The 24,095-nt window shown below is 41.9% G+C and overlaps 1 protein-coding gene across 4 annotated transcripts in view; it reads right to left on the bottom strand.

Annotated features, from left to right (window-relative positions):
• Positions 1-401: 401 nt before the first annotated feature.
• ZNF292 (zinc finger protein 292) overlaps positions 402-24,095 on the bottom strand; it is a 474,880-nt gene continuing 451,186 nt past the window's right edge. For 3 of the 4 annotated variants that reach the window (XM_085611081.1, XM_085611082.1, XM_085611083.1), the window contains one exon: positions 402-8,416. In XM_085611081.1, the coding sequence (XP_085467207.1) occupies positions 1,325-8,416 (7,092 nt within the window). In that variant the 3' untranslated portion in view covers positions 402-1,324. Of the gene's footprint in view, positions 8,417-14,684; positions 14,972-24,095 lie in introns of those variants that run through there. The other variant, XM_085611084.1, reaches the window with a different exon arrangement.

The raw sequence follows: 24,095 nt of genomic DNA, 5'->3' as shown, positions 1-24,095 counted from the left end.
ATTTTGTGATGGAACACTTTCATTCTCTGAAAAATATTGGCAAATGCTTGTACTTCTTACAGCACCACGAGAAAGTATGCTATACAACTGCCACAAAGGTAGCAACAGATGCAATATCATCACCCTTTGAGATTAATCATACCATACTGGAGATTTTAGTGAGGGGGGCACAATATCAATTTTGCACATCATTTACATATTGAAAATATGGAAGAATTTTTTTTAGAATGTGAAGAGTACTCAACATACCATTAAAATGATCAAGCATATTGCCACCTTTTATTAGAACATTCCAGTTGTAAATTTCTTTGCTCTCTGTGAGGCGTTTTAATAAAAATGTGTTTAAACCACCATCAGGTTCTTAACAAAACCATCTTTAAAACCCTAACAAGAGAACATGATTAAACCAAGAAATGAATCAGATTTTATTTAAGGCAATAATGGGCTACTTCACAATGGGCAGCTTAAATAAAAATTACTCTGCACTACCATAAAATTCTTGAGCTCCGCCATACCAACTCTTGTTCACCTCTTCACTGTTCTATACGAACTGAAATAAGTCTCCACATTTTAACATGTTGTCAAATTGGGAATACTCTGTCAAAATCAATAATAGCAAATAAAAGTTCCAGATAGTGGAAATCTTTAGATGGAGATTACATAGTCATACATAAAAATACTGTATGCTTACTTTGTCTCCATGTATAACTGTGCTGCTAGTATGAACTTAATTTAGACCAAAGTAATCGATCCTTAACTGTCACCTGCATATACAAGTGGTGCAAAACACAAAGGAGTAGAGAGGCTGCGCTGGGGTATTCCACAAACGCTGGGGTATTCCACAAACATTCTTAAGTTAAAAAGGGTTCACACACAATTTTAAAACATCACTTAAATACAAAATAAAATTGAGAATATAAATGTGTCATTTAATAGTTTACACTTACAGACTGCTGGTGGCAGTAAATGATTTACAATAATAAATATATACAAAAAATGTATCTACAAATAAAGAGTATTGTTATACATGAGTAGTGACCTGGTGAAATATACCAATCACAGACAATGCACAAAGATTTAGTTTGCAGAAAGGACAATCCATTGATAGAAATATTTTGAGGATTTTATCAATTATTTACAAAACTCAAACAATGATTCTGTCCCTCACGTCCCATAGGGATAAAAGAAATACAACTTTACATGACTAGGGTCATGATTACTTTGCCTGGTTAAATCACTCCAACAAAATAAAGCCTCAATTACTAGCATGCTTGATGGCTTTCTAGTCAAAATCAAAAATGTATGCAATGGTTTTTTTAACACCTTAGTTAGCTACATCGAAATTTCTCTCAATGTAACAACTTTGTACACTTGTTAATATTTCATCATCGCAAAGCATGTGAACCTTTTTAAGAACAACAGTAGGTCTCATTTCCTGAAGCTGCTTGAATGCCAGTTCTATGCAATTGTTCAGTCTTTCATCTAAAACAAACAGTACAGTTCCGATACACTGAAGTTGAGAAGGATTGGCAAATTGTATAAGGTTTTCACAGTCAGTAATTGGGTAAGTGCGGCAGTCTATCATAGAAGTCTTTTTTCTAGCAAATACCTCGCTGCCTTCCTCCTCACTAGCAGCCTCTCCACTACCATCCTCCTCGCTGGCAGCCTCCGGCCTAGATTTAAGTAGATTCAAATGCAAATCTGTCTTGAGTCCTGTGCAATCCCGCTTGGTTTTCTTCTTTTCCTTCACAGCAGACTCTTCTAGGAACTTTAAGAAAGACATTTCAAAGCCCATAGGTTTAAATGAACTCAAGTCAAATACTGGAAGTGGCTCATCAGCAGTTTCAGAGGAAATCGTTTCCTCACCACTTTGTATGCTCTTTATCTCAGCTGCCAATTTCTCTTCCAACTTTTCAATTTTACGTTTTTTATTTTGGGGAGCAAGCTTTTGCCTATGCACTCGCTTCAAAACGTTGTTTGATCCTTGCTTTCCAGGTTGAGAACATGCTTTTTTGATCTCTCTATTTTTAACTGAAGATGTTCTTGCTTGGGTCTCAACAGTATCCTTGTCCTCATTACCTAGTTTTGTATCAAGCAATTCGGCAAGTTCGTCTATTTCATCCTTTTCAGTTTCACTTAGCTGTGAGACTGACTCATCACTGCTCTCTGAAGACGACGCATCTGATCCTCGGAATACTGTTCTTCTATGATGTGCAGCCTCGTCATCAGATGCAGAGGCTTTTAAACGACAGACTGGTAGCTTCTTGCAGAGGATTAGCGTTGCTCTGTTGGTCAAAGTGAATGCTCTAGTTATTTTGTGACATTTGTAATGTCTAATTATATTGTTTTCACTTGTAACAATAGATGTGCATCCCTTTATCATGCATGGATACTGTTTAGGCAGACTATCGGAACACTCTGCCAAGGCATCATATTTGGTTTTTAGAAATAAAAACTTTTTGCCGTATTTTAGAGGAGATACAGGCAGGTTTTTATTAATCTCAGACATATCTTTTTCTGACTCAAGATGTTTCCTTCTAATGTGTTCATTTCCAGAACTGTCATACTTAAGTTCATGTGGCTTATACCTCATTGGTTTATCCTCGTTTGCCTTACTTGAATTATTTTCCTCATCATCTTGCAAGAAACGCCTGGGTCTCATTAGATGTGCCTTATGCCTCTCATTATGCTTATTGTAAATATGTCTTAAAAGATTAGATCGGGTTGCATAAATACGATCACAGCCCTCACAATCACACTTGTATATGCCATCTTCTCCACACTGTCTTATCTTAATTCCATGGTGACTCTCCAGGTGTGCAAGATAATTAGAACATGTTGTAAATGACGATATACATTGAGGCTGATCACACTTAAATTTACCAGTGTTTGTGACAGACATAACCTGCTCAATTTCTTCAGGGAACATTTCATGAAGCTTCATGTAATGCTGAATTAAGCTAGCAACTTCTTGAAAAATTCTAGAGCAATCGTATTCTTGGCACCTGAATTCTTTTCCAATTTGTGAGCTCTCAACTTCATCATGAACATCTTTATAGGTTTCACTTTCGTCTTCGAGCTGTAAGCCATACGTAGGTAAGTCTGAACTGTGCATGGCTTGATAATGAAGAATTAAGTTCTGCTGTATTGTGAAAGCGGCAAAACAGTCCTGGTGGACACAGCGGTAAGGTCGATGAGGAATATACTTAGCAGAAAGGGTTCTATCATTTTCAAGTCTCATCTTCTGTAACCTCTCCTCTCTTGCTTTCATTTGTTTCCTAATTTTCTTACGCAAAGCTTCTTTTTTCCGTTGTTCTTGCAAAAGGGAAGCAAGTTTAGGAAGATTTTCTTGTTTTCGAATTGTGAGCCCTACCCTGGATTCTTGATCATTGGAAATTTGTTCATACTGATTCAGATCAAATTCTTTGTTCAATGGTGTATGAACAGGAGGTGGAGGTTCAGTTTTCAGTTCAGTTTCTATTTTTACTTGTTTTCTTTTTTGCCCATCGCTCCGAGGGGGTGTAATCATACCTTCACTTAATGAAATTTCGTACGGTCTTTTAAATCTTAATTTTTCCATTTCTTCAGTGGAAAAGTGATGCACGGATTGACAATGAGATCGCAAGTTTGAGTTTCTTGTAAATGTTTTAGGACAATCAGAAATTACACATCTGAATGGAGCAAACTTTAAATGGTTCTTCTTTATATCCTTTAATACATCGTCAGTGTATTTATGGACTCTTCGATAGTGCTTAAAAAGTGCATCCTTTGACATTGCACGGTAATCGCAAGTTTTCTCACGGCACACAAAAGGTTTAACGGTTTCATCAAGTAATGTATTACAAATATCAGTTTTTGGAGTTTGATCGTTACCACTTTTACTTGCTAAAAAGGATATAGAGGCCAGAGGTGAACAAATACCTGAAGGAGGGGATGCAGACGCATCAGATTCAAGACCATCTACTGTTAAATCACTTTCCAGCCTCAGGCCCTTCAAACGTTGTAAAATTTCCACAATTTTCTCATCATCTACATGTGTTTTTTCCAATGGAGAGGACTTTGTAGAGAAGCTGAAATCAGCAATGCAATCCGGGATTTGGTTACTTTCTGAAGTTGCAATTTTTGAAAAATCATTTTCTAATAAAGTGTCACAATTTATAGTAAAATCCTGTTGTACTGAATTGGAGGTTATATGCTGAATGCTACTTCTCACTTCTAAATTGCTATTTAAGGTAATATTAGTCTTCAAAACATTGACTTTACCATCGGACATTTGGCTACTTAAGTTACTACAATCATATTTTTCAACTTTATTGCTTTGTGGCACTAAAGGTGGTACCTCAGAACTCTGTTTGAAATTCTCAGTTATAGTGTCTATACAGGTTTGACTGCGATCAGCATTTTTAAATTTATCTGTCATGGATTTTATTAAATGAGCATCACAATTTGAAATTAAGTTCTGTGGAAGATCTCCAGCAGGTTTTTGTCCATTTTCCCTAACATCCTTGGCTAGATTACCCATTGCAGTTAACAAGTCACTTGCTATGAAATTCTGTGTCAGGTTTGTTTCTATATATGGGTTAACAGTTTTTTTCCTGTTATTCGAACCTCCATCATCTCTTGCATCCGTCGGGATTGAAATGGTGTTAAGCGGACCACTTATAACGGAAACACGATAACTATTACTAGGAAGACATTGTGGTGTTACACCAGCATGTGAACATATTCCACCTTCATAATTATTTAACAAATCTGAAGCAAAAGAAGGACAATTGCTTTGTTCATTCTTAGAGTTCAGGATTTTACTTTTATCCATTATCGTAGTAGGATTGCATGAAGAGTCCAACAATGGAGAAAGGCTGGAGCACGGTAGAACCATTGCATTTACAGTAGAATTGCTGAGAGCACAATTAGTAGCAGTCACTTGTGGAAGTGTTTCTGTGCTCTCTAAAGTACCCGGAATACCTGCAGTTTCCAAGGCCTGTTTTATAATTTCATTCTTCTCTTGCACACAGGTATTTAGGTTAGCTGCATTTGAATGGGTTAACAAATTCTGTAAATATGAAGAGTGACTTTCAACTGCAAGAGACGGAAGGTACGTCTGATCCTTATAACAGGTTTCTGGGGTTAATACAGATGGATGTGACTGCAAATTTGAAGAAAGCATCATACTGGCTAGAAGTGATGCTTGCCCACTGTTTAAGTGCTCTGCAGTAATCTCAGTTTCGCCACTGATAGGTTTGCATAAGGAGCCTTTAGATAAGTGACCACCAAGAGAGCTTGGATTGCTGAAGACCCTAAAACACCTCCTACAAATGAATTTGCCATCTTGGATTATTGCAGGACACTTTGCCCGTGAACTATGCCTCCTTTCTTTTGTGTTTGGGCTTTGCCCATGAACATCTTTTTTCATGTCAGATGAAGTTAGGGAAGATTCGCCAAAATTAAATTCATTATTAGTATCACCTGGGAACTCTTGTTTAGGAAAAATAGATTCTGCAGCTGAATCTGTGTTTGACAAAAGCCGATTTGCATCATTTCCAAGTTGTGAGAACACAGGATTGGTCACGTTAAGACTTAAGGAGGAAAAATTTGATATTGAACAATCTTCTGCAGGCATTGGAAGGAAAGGGTCAGAGTCATTTTCAAATTTTAGAGGCAAAGCAGATTTAGAAACATCTTCAAACTGTGTGTTTAAAAAGGCACCAGTGGCACTTTTATTAGGCTGGGCACCTTGATTCATGTTTTCTATGGCTGCTAACATGGGATTGACAAGGGTTTCTAAATGGGTTGGAAAAACAGGGGGTTGGACTGAGTGAAACTCATTGGAAAAGCTATGGTTTACATTACTGATTTTATTCTGTGGTGAAATCGCATTACTAGAAGAGCTCGCTTTTGGGGACATGTTTAATAAAGCTTTTGCATTTGCAGAATTTCTTGATCTCTGCCTTTTTCTCCTTTTGCGTTCTTGTGTAAATGCAGGATACTCTTGAGGGTGTGTTGCTTTCATGTGTTTGCCGATGCTTTGTATAGAGTTGTAGATTCTAGTACATCCTTCAATTAAACAGGTGAATTTCTGAAGTGGAAGCTGTTTCAATACAGAGGAAGTAACTAAAGGGTTACTAAGGGAGGATTGTGATGTAGCAAATAAGCTGCCATTTGAGGTCTTTGAAGGCAAATTTAACAGATTAGCTGCTGCTTTTACACGATCTTCAAACTCAGGAAAAAGAAAACTGGTTTCATACAGAGGTTGGTTGTCAACCCCCAAGTGAACTACAGTGCCCATTTGTCTGTCAACAGTTTTCATCGCTAAATCGATTTTACTTGTGCCAGAATTTACTGAAACATTAAGCTCTTGTTGGGGCTGATTAAAGCATTCAACGTCTTTACTTTCTTGGAAAAGCGGAAGGCTTGAATCATTGCAAGCATCTTTAACAGCAGTATATATCTGTGAAAGAAGTGTGTTACCAGTATCTATCATATTTACTGCTGCTGCTAACTTTCCCTGTGTCAAAATAATATCGCAAATTCCTTGGCTGAGGGGAGATTTTTTAATGTGACTTGAAACAGCTGCTTCAGATTTTTCAAGTGCATCTACAGAGCACTGCCCTAGCATCTGCTCTGGTACATTTGTAAGTGGTGACATAACTTTAGGTATTCCAGCTGAAGGAAGCAAACTGTTGCTTATTTCTTTGGAAGGTGGCAAACTAACTGTACCTACAGAGGTATGTTCCAAGTGATTCAAACATGTCTGCTGTTCTTCGAAAGATTCCATTTTGATAGGTTTTACATTGAGGGATCCACTTGCTATACTGGCACTTGGAACACAGTTGGGGTTATATACCAGCTCTGATTTTACAGGTAAATTATTTGTACCTTTGGCCTCGTTTAATGTCTGGTCATACATCACAGATGTGTTTTTTTGGTCTTTCAAGGCATCTCCCTGCTTAAGCTCGTGGCTATTTAGATGACTTTCTAGTTGACTCTCGGAATAGTAAACGTTTCCACAATCTTTGAATTTACAAGTAAAAGTATGGTAGTGTTTTGCCTCATGCTCATAAAGTGCACAAGCCTCCGAAAATATTCTTCCACATTTAGGAAACATACATTTTGCTCTGAAGTCTTTGTGTTCCTTTCTGTGTGCTACCAACTGAGCATTTGAACGGAAGCTTGCCCCGCATTTCATCTGTATGCACATATATGGTTTGCTTCCACAGTGAATTTGCAAGTGATCATTTAAATGAGTAACACTAACAAAATGTCTTCTGCAATAATGGCAAATCACCTTTTTACTTTGCATTTCAAGAAAATGTATTGCTTCTTCATTGTCTTTATGTGCTTTTACATGTACAATCAAGTTTTTATAGTGCTTAAATCCTTTTTTACAGATTAGTACAGGACAAGTGAATTCGGGTTCAGTTGAAAGTTTCTGGAGAGTTAAGTTTGTTTCATCCTGCTTAAATTTGACACAATTTTCATCATCTGAACCTTCATTGTCATCAAATGTAACAAAGTCCTCTGAATAAATACTATTTTTCTTAACCGATCGTTGGTCTGGTTTAAATATAGAGTTCTGTTTTTCACTAGTAATGGCTGTTTTTGGTGATCTTCCAAGCCTTCTCAAAGGTTTCATTTCATCAAGTCTCTCTTTGCTGGACTGTTTGACGTGTAGTGTCACATGAGGAACCAGTCTTTCTTTGTTATCAAATTTCTTTGCACATATTGGGCAGCTGTATACTCCATCAGTATGATGCTTTTGTGCATGTCTGATTATTCTGTGGCCAAGAAACTCTTTGTCACACAAAACACAGTACTGCATGTAGGCTTGAAAATTTCTAAACCGAGCAGATACAAAGCCCTTCTCTCTCATTTTCTTTACTTCTCTTTTTTTCCGTTTCTCTTCTTCCAGGTCTCGCAGAAGGACCAAAGAGGAGTTTGAATTTGAATTTCCATTTGTTGAGCTTTCCTTGCTCTCTTCAAAAGAGTCCTCGAGTTTTTCATACACTTCACTATCATTGAGTTCATCTATAGAAGACACAATTGAGGCTTCCTCTCCCATTAATGCAAGACACTGACGCTTCAATGTTTTCCAATCCCAGAATTCAGGATCAAAAGGCCACCGAGTTTTCAAAACTAGCAACAGCTCACATCGCAACGAGTTTGGAACTGGAAGACTCTCTTCATCGTACTTCTGATCTGGCTGATTATACAGCATTTCAACAGCATAATATGCATCAACCGTTGGCTCAAGAAGAAATTCACTAAGCTGACACGCACGCTTGACTTCTAAATCATCAGGTAGTAAACAGGAAATGGTCTTGCAGATGGATATTTTCACATTTGCATTTTCACCAGATTCCAACCTTAATGCTTTCACACACAGCTCAATGCAAGTTGAGAGTCCAGCACCTTCAGCCTACAAAAAAAAATAAAAAAAAAATTATGAGATTTGAACATTATACAAAACAAAATGTATTCAAACCACATAATAATGGGGAGGAACAAACAATGGCCCTAGAGGAGATTTACATATAAGCTAGTCTTGTTAAGACTTAATTTTTTTAAAGCATCGCTAATATACAATTTGCAAACATCGAGAAAATATTAGTTACTCAAAACTGATTTTCAAGGACATTTCATACCTTACAAGAATGTACCTCTCCCTGTCCTATTTCCATATTACATCTTTCATCATAAAAAAAAAATAGATGGATAATGGGGGTGTGATGTACTTATCTGAACCAGAATCCCACCCAATGCTATAACAGTATCAGATAGGGCACCAACCATCTTCTGTTTTTTTTTGTTGAGGGGGGAGAGGGCACGTTAAAGCATGCACGTGCAACTTAAAAATAATCTGTTTGGAAAACAAGTCCTTACTTGTAAGTATTTCGCAATATTGGGATCTTTGCTGAATTCACAACAGACCGGTGGGTTCCCAGTACATGATTTCTAAAAAAATAAGTACTGGGACCCAACGTTCTTCTCAGAAGCCCTCAGCAGTCACTGCCAAATGTCAGTTACTGAATACCAGCAGCCTGTCATGTCTTGATTCCATGTCTTGTCCCTTGTATACACCCAACATTCCACCCCCTTCATCTCCTTTTTCGTCCCTTCTTTCTCCTAAATGTCACCATTTTCCTTTTTTCCTCTTACTCCTTTGTGCCTTTCTCTCTTGCTTAGAGTCAAAATCTGATGATACAAAATAAGTCCCAGTCCTTAAACCTGAGCCCCAGTGGGCCCCACCTGCAACCACCCACTCAAATTAAGCGCTTAAGAACATTTTTATGGAAAACTCTATTTCAAAATGTTATTAGTTTATGCTTTTTTCTTTACAAAATAACCCAATCAAAATTCGAAAATATGCTCACTGAAAACAGTTTTTATTCACCCTTTCTAACTGCTTTATATTAAAAAAAGGAAAATAAATTCAGAGTAATGGAGAAAGCTAAGCAGCAGCTTTAAAAGGCAAGTAACACTCTCATTAAGGGATCATGGTGTTTCACTGCTCTATAATTAACAGTTGTGTAAACGTAATGATTAGCTTGCTCAGACGGATCAGTTGAATTCTAATCCTTAGCCAAATACTACACTACCAAATAATCTGATAAGAGAGTAGGCTGTGTGCAACTTTAATGAAGATTGTGATTACAAGTAAGTCATTCTGCTCTCTCCTTCAGGGGCTCTTCAGTGATAGCCAAACACTGAAACGAGTGGTAAGCTCAGACCCTGTAAAAAGGTAATGAAAGTAATTTGATGCAATGTTAAAAGACGTGCAAGGATATGACAAAAGTGGCCAAAGAAAGTTCATTAGGAGGCATCACTCACTTGGACGTAGTTTGTCATTCCACAGTAAAAAACCATTGCATACAGATCTCACCAATGGGGAACATTATTTTACAGTGGTGATTTAGCAACTTCCCATCCTTGTCATCCCAAGAAGGCAATTAAACAAGTTACTTACCTTCGGTAACGCATTATCTGCTAGAAACTATCTAGCTACAGATTCCTCACCTTTGAATTTCCCAGGCATCAGGCTGGATTGGGAATCTTTTGCTTCATGTGACATAGGCAGCATCTGCTATGACATCGCGGTCACCTATCTATATAGGTGCGACCCAGGCGCGCGGACGTCAGTACTTAATGTTTTTTTCCACGCCAGAAGCACAGAGCCACAAAGTAACTGACTTAGTCGTATGCAAAATTAGAGCCCTGAAAAGGGGAGTAACCCTAGCCCTAACAAAATCAATCCGCAAAGCAGGGAGGCATGGGTTGGGCTGTGAGGAATCTGCAGCTAGAGTCTGTACCAGATAATGCGTTACCGAAGCTAAGTAACTTATTCAGACTTCTAGCTATAGATTCCTTACCCTTGAAATAGATACCCAAGCCATACCATCCTGGCGGTGAATTGTGGACCAATACCTTACGCTAGGAAGTCCTGCAGAATCTAACAGGCAAAATGCCCGTCTCTGGAGTCCGGACTGTCCAGGCAGTAGTGCTCGACAAAGATGCCCATGTTGCTGCCTGACAGATGTCCAGGACTGGGACACCCTGAGCCAAGGCCATAGTAGCAGTCTTTCCCCTAGTGGAATGGGCCCTTAATGCCTCAGGGGGCAGCTTCTTGGCCAGGGCATAGCAGATCTTAACGCAGAGAACGACCCAGCAAGAGATGGTCCTTTTCTGCCCTCCTCTCTCCCCCCGCCCCCGAGAATCATGCCCTGCTGTACAAGCCATGTCCAGAGACTCGGGCCTCTCGATTAAGGGTCCACAACCCCACCCCGCCCTGCTTGTTGCAGTACCAAATGGTGGTGGTGTTGTCCGTGAACACCTGCATTAACTTCCCCCTGACATAGGGAAGAAATGCCTTCAATGCCAACCGAATCACCCAAAGCTCCAACAAACTTATGTGGAGCCCCGACTTCGCCGGAGACCAGTGTCCCCTGATCTCCACCTCTTCCAGATGGCCGCCCCATCCCAGGCGAAGAGACGCATCTGTAACGACTGAGATCTGGTTGGGAAAGGGAGAGGCGTCTGCCACTGATGCAATCGCCGTTCATCAAGCACCACTGCAGATCTCTTGCAGTTCCTTCCAAGATCTGGACCACATCGGTAAGATTTCCTCTATGCTGTGCCAACTGGAATTTCAGGTCACACTGCAGAGCCCGCATACATCACCTGGTGTGCTTTCCCAAAAGGATGCAGGAGGCCATGAGGCCCAACATCCTCAGTCAGTCTCACCGAAACTCAGGATAGAATCTGAAACATCGGAATCATCACTTGAATATCCTGGCCTCGCTGCTCGGGAAGATAGACCCCAAAACGGCACGGTGTCCAGAACAGCTCTGATGAAAGGGAGTGTCTGAGAAGGAGTCAGGTGTGAGTTCGGCACATTTATAGAGAACCCCAGGGAATGCAAAAGCCAGTCGGTGGAGACGACAGCCAGGGACTAAGACACCTTCAACATACAGTCGTAGAGGTTGGGGAAGACCGACACCCCTAACCGGCACAGATGAGCTGCGACCACTGCCATCACAATAGAGTACACAAGAGGTGCACAGGTAAGGCCGGTGGGGAGCACGGTAACCAAAGTGTTTGTGGTCTACCTTGAACCACAGGTAACACTTGTGGCCCGGCAGGATGGGGATATAAAAATACGCATCCTGCAGGTCCAACGCTACTATCTAGTCTTCTTGCTCTAGGGCAGACAAGACCTGAGTGAGCATCTTGAGCTTCTCCTTTTTGAGGGAGAGATTGACGGTACGAAGATTTAAAATGGGACACAAGTCTTTGTTCTTCCAAATCAAAGTAGCAGGAATAAAAGCCACTGCCTACTTCTGAATCTGGGACCCTCTCTATAGCTCCCTTGGCCATGAGACCTGTAACTTCCTCCTGGAGTAATTTGAAATGATCTTCCGCCAGCAGTTCTTGATTTGGCAGAATGGGAGGAGAAAAAAAGAAAAGCCAGAGTATAGCCCCCCTGAATGATCTATAAGATCCACTTGTCCGATGTTATGGACCTACAGTGGGTGAGAGGATGATGGATTCTCCGTGGTCTTGCAGAGTCCAACTAAGAGTGTTTAGAGGCTGCAGCTGCAGAGTGGCCGATGACTTCTGGCTTCCATTCCTAGGTCGGAATGAACCACGTACATGTCCCTGCACGGCTTGGGTAGCCTGTGCAGGACGGTGGCTGGGATAGGGCTGACGCGGCTGGAAACCCCTTCCATTGCCATGAAATGTAGACTGGCCACGAGGAGTACATGAGAGGCCCAAGGATCTACCCTCCCTAAAGCCGAATCTGCCTTCTCCCCAAAAATACGGGTTCCATCAAATGGCATGTCCATCAAATGGCATGTCCATCAAATTAGCCTGGACATCGCCCAAGAAGTCAGTTGTTCCAAGCCAGGGGTGGCGACTCATGGCCACAGTCGTGGAATTCAATCTGCCCAGTGAATCTCGCATATCAAGGCCGCACCTTATGGAGAATTTTGCTGCATCTCTCCAGTCTAACTGCCTGAGAGAGAACAGCCAGGGCCTCCTCTGGGACTTGTGGCAGCACTTGCGCAACCATATCCAAAATGGGATGTGGGAGAAAAGTCCCAATAAGCATGCAGTACTCACCGACTGCAATGCCAGGCTGGAGGAAGATAACATCATCTTACCAAGTGAATGCAGCCTCTTGGATTCCGCATCCGGAAGGGAACACGCCTTGGCATGCAGAAGCCTGCACCATCAAACTTTCGGGGGTAGGGTATTGCCGGAGGAACTTGGGTCACCCGGAGCTGAGCGAGGGTGTCGTGCAATTGTCCTAATCACAGAAGCCCCTATGCTAGGCTTGGACCACATGCCTAGAATTACATCCGTTACTGCTTCATTAAAGGGCAAAAGGGATTTGGAGGTGGAAGCCCAGGCTAAAGCACTTCGGTCAAGAGATTAGTCCTGACCTGCACGGAAGGAAGCTCTAGTCCGAGGACCTCGCCTGCCCTTTTAACCACCATGGCATAAGATGCCCCTTCCTCTGTAACCATAGTTGGTGGAAAGATAAAGCCAGTATCTGGAGAAGTGTCCAGTCCACTGGCTTCCCCAAGTACCTCATACCAGTCCAACTGCTCCACAGAGTCATCCTGGTGTTCCAAACAGTCCATAGACACGTCCCATTCCTGCCCAGAGCCGAACACATTCTAAAAGTGTTCAAGCAACAACATGGAACCCCTGTGTTCAATCAGCATCGAGAGAAGCCGTTCCGACTCCGTGTCGTCTGGGATAAAGATAGGGCTGGCACCGCCGGTTGGCACTGGTGGCATCAAAGGCACAGACTTCAGGTCCGATGCCGGGAGGTTGCGATGGTACAACCGTCATCGTCCCAGATCGGATCCCTGAGGCCCCGCCGGAGCTGAAGAACCAGATGGGGCCCCTATCGACCCCGTGGGGCCCATAGGGCGCACAAGAGGGGTTGGCCTCATAAAATTCCTTAATTTGAGCATCAATTGCTTCTGCTCCTGGGAAGGAAGGGAGGCGCAAAGTCTACCATGGCTCCGCAGAACTGTGCCTGGAGCGCCGGTGCTCCTTATCTCGTTTGTCGACAGACTGTTGAGGTGAAGATGAAGTTCGCTTGCACTTCTTGTGCTTCTTCCCCGAGTGTCCCGAAGACCTCGAGTGTCCCGAAGACCTCGAGTGTCCCGAAGACCTCGAGTGTCCCGAAGACCTCGAGTGTCCCGAAGACCTCGAGTGTCCCGAAGACCTCGAGTGGGACGAAGACCTCGAGTGGGACGAAGACCTCGAGTGGGACGAAGACCTCGAGTGGGACGAAGACCTCGAGTGGGACGAAGACCTCGAGTGGGACGAAGACCTCGAGTGGGACGAAGACCTCGAGTGGGACGAAGACCTCGAGTGGGACGAAGACCTCGAGTGGGACGAAGACCTCGAGTGGGACGAAGACCTCGAGTGGGACGAAGACCTCGAGTGGGACGAAGAGGACTGGGGCTCTGGGAGTGGTTCCGCGATCTCAGCGGAGTCTCACTGAACTGGTTTCTTCCAAAAAGCAACTTTAGAACTGCTGTTCAAGGACTCATTCTTATATATGGATGGTGGTAAGGTTGTGCTCTGTATCCTCCCAGCACCCCCAGTTATCTAGCTGAGAAGCTCACCATCTCTGGTGGTTCCCAATACCCTGAAGCCAGGACATCAGACTGCAGACTAAGAATAAGAAAGAAATAAGGCAGCAGGGCATTTCCATTTATTAATTACGTATCTGGAATAAAATGCCCTCATTTATCAGGACCATCCCAACGCTGCTACAATTTCGGACACAGCTAAAGGCCCAACTTGTTAAAGAACACTATATCACAATGAATTAACAATCTGCAAACCAGCCACCTCTCCCATCATTTGTTGACTTTGTCTTTGACCTTGTATGGTAACCCAGTGCGTTTTTGCTAGGTTCGGACTATTGAAATAACACAAACATACATAGAAGATTGAAGAATTGTACATTTAGGTGAGCCTCTAGATGTAAGGAGGGTGTGCTACCTGTGAAACAAGCGAATATTGGTGAACCACCATTCCAGGTTACTTTTTTCCTTCTTCAGTATTGGATCTTACATAGATTCAGATGTGTAAAGAATAGCTGCTACAGTGAAACAATTCAAGCTTAACAGTAGACAGTGGGTAATCAAGAAAAGGCTCACCTTAATAAAATAGATGCAACAGTATCACCCGTCTCACTGCAGCATCTCTCGGTACTGTCACTTCCAAATAGAGTGCTGGGTCAATCTATGCATGTTCTTCCATGTTCCTGCAATGCATATGTTCATAAACTCCAAAGAACAGGGCAGTCGACTGAGCAACATTTCTAGAGGAGTGCACATTAACTGTACTTTTGCGCAGTATTTCTTCTTTGGATGACTAAGTTGTAGCTGCTGCAATCCAACAAGCTATTGCCAGTTTAGAGACGGTATGTCCTTTATGTAGATTTCTGCAAGCAACTGAGAGTGGGTCAGATTTTCTAAAATATTTGGTTCAATGCAAATGGAATTTCAAACAGTTCAGCATCTTGAGTTTTTCCATTTTTTATGATTTTTCTTTTTCGATAACTAATTATTTAGAAGCAGGTGGATTTTCCCCACTCAGAAACCATTACAGAGATGTTTCTTTCCTTGAACTTCTGGCCTTTAAGGCACCTTTTAGTCAATGCTGGAGAAAAATTAAGTTCTTTATCTGGGGCAGTAGCACCCTGTGATTTTTGTAGCAGAAGTCTTACCTCCCTATCGTCAAGGTTTTTTTAAAGACCATGTTCTGCAACTTTTGTGGGTCAGAGAAAAGTCTCTTTTCCACTAGTGCCCAATGGCTAGAAAATGCATTTTTTGTAGACTGGCATATTAGAAAGTCAGTCTAAAGCAAATCTCATGGAAAGTCTGCTTATTTCTAAGCTACGATGAAAATAATATCAGAATTGAAAAAGACGCACCTGAGGTAATTTAAATAGAGCTTAAAGGGATTCATTTCAGGGTATAGTTTTCAGTCTGCTTCAATGTGTTTGGCCAAAGACTGGTTCTTTTGAAATAAGGCCAGTACGCTATTAGTGACATTGTTTTTAGCCTCTGGGCAACGTTTAACATTTAGGTTGCTATTGTAATAGTGCAGTGTTACTCCCAGCTCGACGAATGGGATGGTTCAAGCAAGTGAAACTATGAAAGGTCAACTGCTAGAGAACTGGTGCAGCTTTCAAATGGACTAAAAATGCTGCTAAACCAGTACTAGAGGGTCCCCAATGAACAAACAGCTGTTTATAGGTTCTAAGTTTGTTTAATACAAGTAACAGAACAAGAAACATAATATCAAGTGATCTATCAGCTGAGATATAGATTTAGAAGATGTGGGTAGATATGGAATAACGGACATGAAAAGCTGACACCACCTGTGAAAAAAAAGGATGCATGTGTCCCCTAAATCGCCTTTTTCTTTAGAAAACCGATATATGGTTCATGAGAATATAATGAATGAATCTCACTCATTCTATGACATTAACCAATAGTCACTAGGTAAACTGCTTTCAAAGAAGGATGAGAATGACTTACGTACAGCTCAAAAGGAGAGCACTGATCGTTTTTGAGGTAGTATGTTGCCACACTGGATAAGGTCCAACAAAAAACCTTATGATGTCTTTAAAGAAATCTCCTCAAAGACACTAGCGTACATTTGAGAGGTCATTTATCAAAAGCCTCTGAAACACATCAGATGTAACAAACATGAAATGAAATTAGGAAAGGTACAACAATGCAGTTTCCTCCTGGCATATTGTAGGATTAATGGTCTTGTCCAGCGAGAAGGTGCAGAACCTTTTCAACTTCAAAGTCCATGATGAAATTGTGAATGTACATTTTCCCTATTAAAACTACCAATCGGCCAGGCAAAAATGCTGAAGGCTGTGGTAGAGAAATGAGTAATGGAGGTTGTGAAGAAAATCAGGCCTGCGTGACAGTGTCTTGGGATCCCATCAGAAATCTGATGGAGATATGTAAACCACACACAGTGGGGCTTTTTTGGTGTGATTAATATCACACTGGTTTTGGAATGCTTCAGTTTGAACCCGGGTATGAAGCCTGTATATTTCTTGCCATCTAAACATGTGAACGCAAGCATTTGTGAAAATCCAAACCCTTGAAGATGATGTTAGTACTTGTTTAAACACCGGCTACTGTTTAGCAGCATAAAGGGACCACCGACATCACAGCTTGAAGAAACATCAGTATACTGATTCCATCCAGAAGGAAGTCCAAGACCAACAGTCTGCCCTTTACACATATCATGGAGAGAGGTTTTAGTCCAATATGGACATAAGTGTGACTAGCTGTAATTAGAACGTTTCCCCCAATGAACTGGTACCATTGTACACATTACCAAGGTACTAAATGGCATTATCTGCCAGACAATGTGCAGTTAAAGTCACAGCTGTTTTACAATTTGTTCTCAGATCAGACTATCTACAGTGGTAATCCATTCAAAGGCCGGAGATACACCAGCCAAAGGTGCAGCTGCTCTGAATGGCCAGGTTTTGTCACCAGATAAATACCTCAGCCACTGTTCTACGTTGGCTAATCATTGTGCAGGAGAAAACTGAAGAACCAAAACTAGAAGTACTATAGCGCAGCAACTGCTGCTTTAGGCTACAATATCTTTGGAAAGCTGGAGGAGTCACTCCGCTATGCACCTAACCTGTGCACATAGGAGGGACGAAAGAAAATGTGACTTGTGTGCAATTCAAATTTTCAGTCAAGGGCATCTTCTTTAAAATCCTAAACACTGAATTGTCCCGCCCAATCAAAAGATCTTGGAAAACTTAAGAGTTGAGAGAAAATGTTTCCAACAAAGCTAAATATCAAAAACCCTATGATTTTTTTGTATGTTTGCTCTTTTAAAAACGAGCTGAGGAAAAGCAAATCATCTAAAACTTTAAATAGTTTAAAATAATATACAGCAGTTGTGCTGCCCACAAATATTGTATCCTTTTAACTCAATAAAAGTAAGGAAAATTATATAAAACTTGTGATAGGCATGCAGGAGGAACCAAGAGAATGGCCCATTCGCAAAAACAGTAAGTGCTGTTTAGGTGGACTATAATTCTTCTGCAGCCTGGAAGGAGCTGCTCAAGTTGAGACTGGTGTCAATAATAACATCAAAGCTGAAACCAGTGTAAGAAGAGCACTGGTGGATGACTTCTGGTAAAGTGTTTCAACTATCACTGAAGTGGATGCTGTCTGTACTGGCAGAGGAATAGTTAACTTAATTGCCCCCTTGATGAGAACCTCCTGGAAAGTGTTGATGTCAATCTTGGATATTCAGCAGGAGGAGATTTGGGAATATCTTCCCACCCTAGAAGATGTTTAAGATAGTGAAGAAGGTAAGCATAACCTAGACTGATGTCTCCATGTAGAGGAACGAATATGCTACTTACCAGTATGCATCTGTTCTTGGCATGTAGGGCTGCTGACATTCATATCTGTGCATCAGTGGAGAAGTGTAGCTCACTGGTTAGAGGAGGCATACCCTGAAGCAGAGGTCAGACCCGGGACCAGGGTTCAATTCCCGACGCGGCAGGGTCCGGAGCCCAATTGTCCACGGACTCGATTATTCTCGCTTCGGTGCCCACTCTAAGCACGAGTTCACACTATGCAGCTCTGGGCAACAAGCTTGCTTAATCTCCACAACGGCCCCCCTGCGGCGGGATGCCTGGCTTTCACCTTGGGGATGCCCAGTACGGGTTATCTCACAGGGAAAAACCAGGACGGGTTCCCAATGCAAGCGCCAAGATGCCCAAGGGTAAGTTGAGCGCTATATAAGAACACATAATAATAATAATAATAATAGATCGCCGCCTAGTGTTGGGTCCGGATGATTGCACATTGTTGTCCTGGAAGAGTCTTCGAAGTATCACGAGATAGGTGGCTCCTCCCCTGTCTGGAGCAGTGAGATGTTGGGACCTCAATTGAGCCCTTCATCTGTAACGAAATCTGTAAAATGTGAAGGTATCTTAGATCTCCGTGGTGACTAAGTTGGTCTTGCAGAAGGTTGAGCCACTCGATGAATGAGTATTTGCGACATGAGTAGAGGAGGAAGAGCTGTAGGATAAAGTGCTGCAGAAAGAGGAGGTGTTGGAGGCTGGAGATAAGGCTTGGGTTGCAGAGCTGAGGGCCTGCAATGTGAAGAGGCCTTAGAGTGCTCAAGGTTTGAGTATGGTGATAACCTTCTTGCCTTTATCTTCCTGAGCCATTCAGCAGCACACTTCTTAAAGGAAAAAGAAGATGCAGTGACCCTGGATGTCAAATTTCTAGACCTCGGACATTGTTTCAATGCTGTCCCAGCCTTCAAAGGTTAACAAGTCGGGGCAGTATCTTGTCTCAACATTGAAGTCCTGTACATCAACCAGGAGCAGCTTTGTTTTCAGTGATGCTATCTCCTTATGGCACTCCATCTGGGGTGGACCCTCAGAGATGGCAAGATGTGTACTGGTAGAGGGATAACCATCTCCTTGCTCTTCAAACCTCTCAGACACTTGCGCTGCTTTTTCTTCTTATAAAAACTAATCCTCCCTGTCCCTCAAAGTGCGCTTGTAAAAAGTCCTTTAGTTGTTGGATTTGCCAATGAGGTGGATACCTGGAAGTCAAAGTATACACTGATCTTGAGGATCTATTATAGCACTTTTTCTTCCACAGGCCAGACACCTAGTAGAAAGAAGTAGCATTGTAAAGAAAACAAATATTTTCCGTCAGAAAATGACTATGGTAGTCAAAAGGAATTTATTATAGTTTTAGTGAAGATTTGCAACTGTTTTCAAGGAAGAAAGGCAGAGCCCAGCCGACCAATATGCTCACCAGAAAACAGACCTGATTTAACTGCCACCTACAGGGCAAGATGGGACACTGAAATGTTTGATAGCCTTAAAGACGTCGAGTCAGTTTGTCAATCTAGGATTGTTGCAGCATGTATAACTGTTTAATTAAAACAAAAACGTTTGTAAATACTTTTTTTTCCCGATGCCATCTAATTTTTCAGTAACGTTTCGGTTGGAATATATTTTCAGCTTTAGTAAACAGAATCATCATCATGAGGCAACAGCTAAGTAACTAATTCTGCAGGACACACTAGAAAGCTTAGACTTCCATAGAGAATGAACAAGATAGGTTATTTAAAGAATCCCAATGTTTGGAAACTAAGCTAGCAAGATCCTTTAAAATGAATTGGGTGTTGAAAGACTAAACTTACAAGTGGGATGAAATGAAAAATGACTAATAAGAAATTAATCATTTGCTTCAATAGTCATGACTTCGGTCTCAGAAACATAAGAGGACCGAGAAACTCAAAACATACAATTCTACATGAAACATTCTATAATATATTTTATGCATTGGTCTGCAATTATTTAATTAAACAATCTTGCAACAATGTTCCAAACGTCTGAGTGGTTAACAGAGAAAATAATAAAAACTCGAGGTTAGATCAGATTGTTCAAAAGGCATTTATAAAAAAAACCTGACAAACATCCTCAATTATATCTTATACAGCAGGTACATATGTACAAATAGATGATGTGTAAAGAGGCAATCATACTTTTAAAATAGGAGGCTTTTAACTTCACATGCTATCAGAAGACAAAATATGTGATATGCTGCATTATCAATCTTCCTCTACATTTCTGAAGAAACAAACACAATAATTTTTTTAATCCTAAAATAATACCATGAATTAATTTCACATAAATAACTTAATTGACCTTCAGAAGTCTGAGGCAGGAGTAGATCTGCCTATTGTGCCTGGAACATCACAAGGTATATGAGAAAATAAACAAGCATTTATATTACAATAGGTCTAGCAATGCGAGTTTTTGAGCTATTGGCACTGTAAATGGCAATGCTTTTTATAATATTAAAAAGCAATGTAATTTGCAAAACCAATAGTTCAAACTTTTGCAAAAGCGATACCTATTGTTTTGCAGACCGCGGTGTCCATGAAGCAGGCACCGCGTTCCCTATTAAAGAGAACATCAAATTAAAGAAATAAAATAATGCACGTGTCCCTGAACCGGGCGGTGCGCTTAATAATAAACCATGAACCAAGCGCGGTTCCCTGAGGCGAGCGCCGTGTTCAACATCTAGTTTAAAAAAAACTAAAAAAATGTAAACTGAGCACAAAAAAAAACAATTTAAACTGAGCGCGGAGTCCCTAAAGCGGGCGCCGCGCTCAGCATGCAAGTTAAAAATATATAAACGTTTTAACTGAGCACGGCGTCCCTAAAGGGGGTGCCCCGCTCAGCATGCAAGTTAGAGCGGCACAGTGCTCTATTAGAAAAGAAGCCGCCATTGTCCCCATCAGTGTCAAACAAAATAGTGCTCACCGACTTATAAAAGGTCCAGTCGCATTCCAGAAACGTGAGATTAGATGTTTTTGCAGAAAGTACTACCTTTTTAAAGATCGTAAGTTCAAGATCAGATTCTAGTTCCACGGAGCTAATTGACCTTCCGCTGGCATTTTATAAACTCTGTACTATATTGCCAACAAAAGTCGTGTCATCCTTTCTTCATCCGGCAACACGGTCACCTAGTTTTAAGATTTAAATGAAATATGCAAGGACTAGTTCAAAAGTAGATTTGGAGCAGCAAATGACTCCAAGATACTTTTCTGTAAACCAGTATGTATGTCGGTCCAACAATTCTTTAAGAAGTCACAAGTCTTGACAACTGAAATCCCACATCCGTGTAGCGCGGTCTTCGCTGTAGCCACACTGAAGCATGGCTGCCATACACAGGACGCCATGAACCAGAAGGATGAATGTGGTCTCTCTAAACACGCAAGAGATTGAGGCCTGCTGGGAACTGTAGTTCTATGCCACACAGTGTGCCCAGCACTGATGAAGGCCTTCTGTATTGTGATCTATACCGGAAGCCCACAGAAAGGAACACGCTCCTCAAATATGAGTCACACCACCCACGCAACCTGAGGGGCAACTTGCCCTATGGGTAATATCTCAGATTAAGGAGAAATTGTACACTTAGAGAGGATTTCTTCAGGGAAACAGACATCCTGACAAAACGACTAAGGGAACGTGGCTATCCTACGGGACTACTTAAATGCGTCAGGAAGCGGGCGTGGTATTGCCCCCGAGACGAACTACTACAAACAAAAGACAAAAAGACTAGGAGTGAGAACATAGTCTGCGTGACCATATTTAACTCCAAAAGCAATGGCATAAAAAAAGATTAAAAAATATTGGAACTTGGTCGCCAGTGAGCTGAACCTCACGGTCAACCCCCTATTTTCCTTCAAAAGGGGCAGAAATGTCAAAGATAATGTAGTCAAGGCCTACCTGGAGCCACCGAAGCAACCTGACCTACGGAGCCAGCTTGGGCTTCCACCGATAACTGGGCACTACAAATATGGTTCATGTAAAGCCTGTCCTTCAAGTATTGATGGTCCCTCATTCACGCATAAGAACAAAACATACAAACTGCCACTGTTCACGTACTGTAACAGCATAAATGTGGTCTACATTATTCTTTGTCCCTGCAATTCACCCTACATAGGGCAGACCACGCAAAAGGTGAAGACAAGAATTCTCCAGCACATGAGTAGAGTCAGATGTAAGGTACAGGGAGCCCCCCTCGTGGAACACTTCATGACCCACAATCGCCCAGCAGAAAGCATTAGATGGAGGGTGGTAGAGAAGATCTGTCCCCACACCAGAGGTGGATCAGTTTCCGCTTCCGTGAATCTAAAGGAATGTCGATAGATTCACACCTTAAATTCAGTAGCAGCTGGGCTGAATGAACATGAGGAAACTGCCAAACAGATGGGCCTACTATAACGAACTGTAAACTTCAGTACACAACGTGTCCAAACAGTCATTCTGGGTCCTGTATGACTTATCGCATCTATTTATGGCTTAACTTAATCAGGCATCCATGCTAGGTTAAACACGCATTCCCTGTTCAGAGTTTCATGACCCATGATTGATTTGACCATTTATCAGTCACATCCTGTATATTTTAAGCACTTGCATGAGCTATTTTGCATGCACTACCTGTATATTTCAATACTCGTATGCGCTAATGTGCATGAACTTCTATGCTCCTAATGTGGTTGACTGACTACCGTATACGTATGCCATGTTGAACAGCTAGTCAACTCTATGAAACTCCTAATCATGTTTAATCTAAATCTTGAAGCGCAAAGTTTGTGCGACTCATTCCAACCAGGTACGCACGCTATGCCAAGCACAGATTTCCTGTTCACAGTGTCTAACTCTTGTATGTTTTAATTTCCTGCTCCTACGATTGTTGATGGACATCAATGTACATATGCCATGTTGAACTATGTAGTTGCGTACTTGGATCAAAATTAGATTAAATGGAGCCTCATGTCCCAGTTAACACAATTTGCAATGTCTAACTGCACAAGGGTTTCACTCATTGTCGCAGAAGTATCCCCTGCCACACACACACGATCGGCTCAAGGGAAGCTGAGATACACTAGGAAACACGGAGAGACTTGCCTGGCAACCGAATCTCTCAAGCACGCATGCAGTGTGCATGCTGTCCCCACGTCAGCGCGCTCTCTCGTTAAGAGTCATCCATCTCCATGGAGACTCACTGACTTCCTGCAGCAGCAGTACAGGACTGATGCCTGTCTGTCTCCGCAATACTAGTGATGCAGTCGACACGATCAAGGTGAGCCTCCCCCCGCCCCGTGCTGGTTTCTGTTCTGAGTCCCCCGCAGCACGAATGATCATCGGTTCTTTGACTGCAGTTTAGCCATTGCACCGCGCTTTTAATCCTATCCCGTGCCTCACACATATTCATCCAGGAGCACTGCTTGAAGCCAACACGCCACATCACGATTAGTTCTTGTCACGCCATGTCCTGTTTAAACTCGCCGTATCACACCGCAACACCACGGTTCTCTATCGAGACGTCCAAAAATGCCACGCCATATCCCGCATTTTTAAAATCGCGGTACCACGCAGCAATACCACAGTGCTCCATCGAGACATCCACAATTGCCACGCCATATCCCGTATTGTAAAATTGACGTATCACGCCGCCAACCCACGATTCTTAGCCTTTGCACAGCGCTTCTGACCTATGCATACTTTCCACCCATGATAGGTAACCAGTTGGATGAGCGCGTGTTAATAGTCATAACGTTGCCACAACACGCCGCATTATTGCGGTTGCTCAGTCAGGCCAGGTTTACTTTTTAACTTGAGGCCGCCTCACGATCTCTACATTGTGCATTATGTTCACTGCACTTTGTACCTCTCACTTTTCACATTGAAGAGCAGTTTTGCCGCTTTCTCCATGAAGGTTTTGCAACTCTTGCGCTTTCACTTTATGCGCTGGTTCGTCCACTTGGACAGCGCTTCATGCAATTGCCCGGCAACGCTATAATCGGCACATTGACTGGTCCAACTTGTGAATAATATAGGAGCTGTAATTCTAATCACATCTCCATAGAGAAACAGTCGCTTGGGTCCACTTTGAGTCTACCGCCAGAGGTCCGCCACTCCAGCCAGGACTGTGTCCGGCTTTCTAGGGTGAGTAGTCTGC

Source organism: Triturus cristatus, chromosome 6, assembly GCF_964204655.1.
Source record: "Triturus cristatus chromosome 6, aTriCri1.1, whole genome shotgun sequence".
Taxonomy (NCBI): Eukaryota; Metazoa; Chordata; class Amphibia; order Caudata; family Salamandridae; genus Triturus; species Triturus cristatus.
This window is presented reverse-complemented; position numbering and strand designations above follow the sequence as displayed.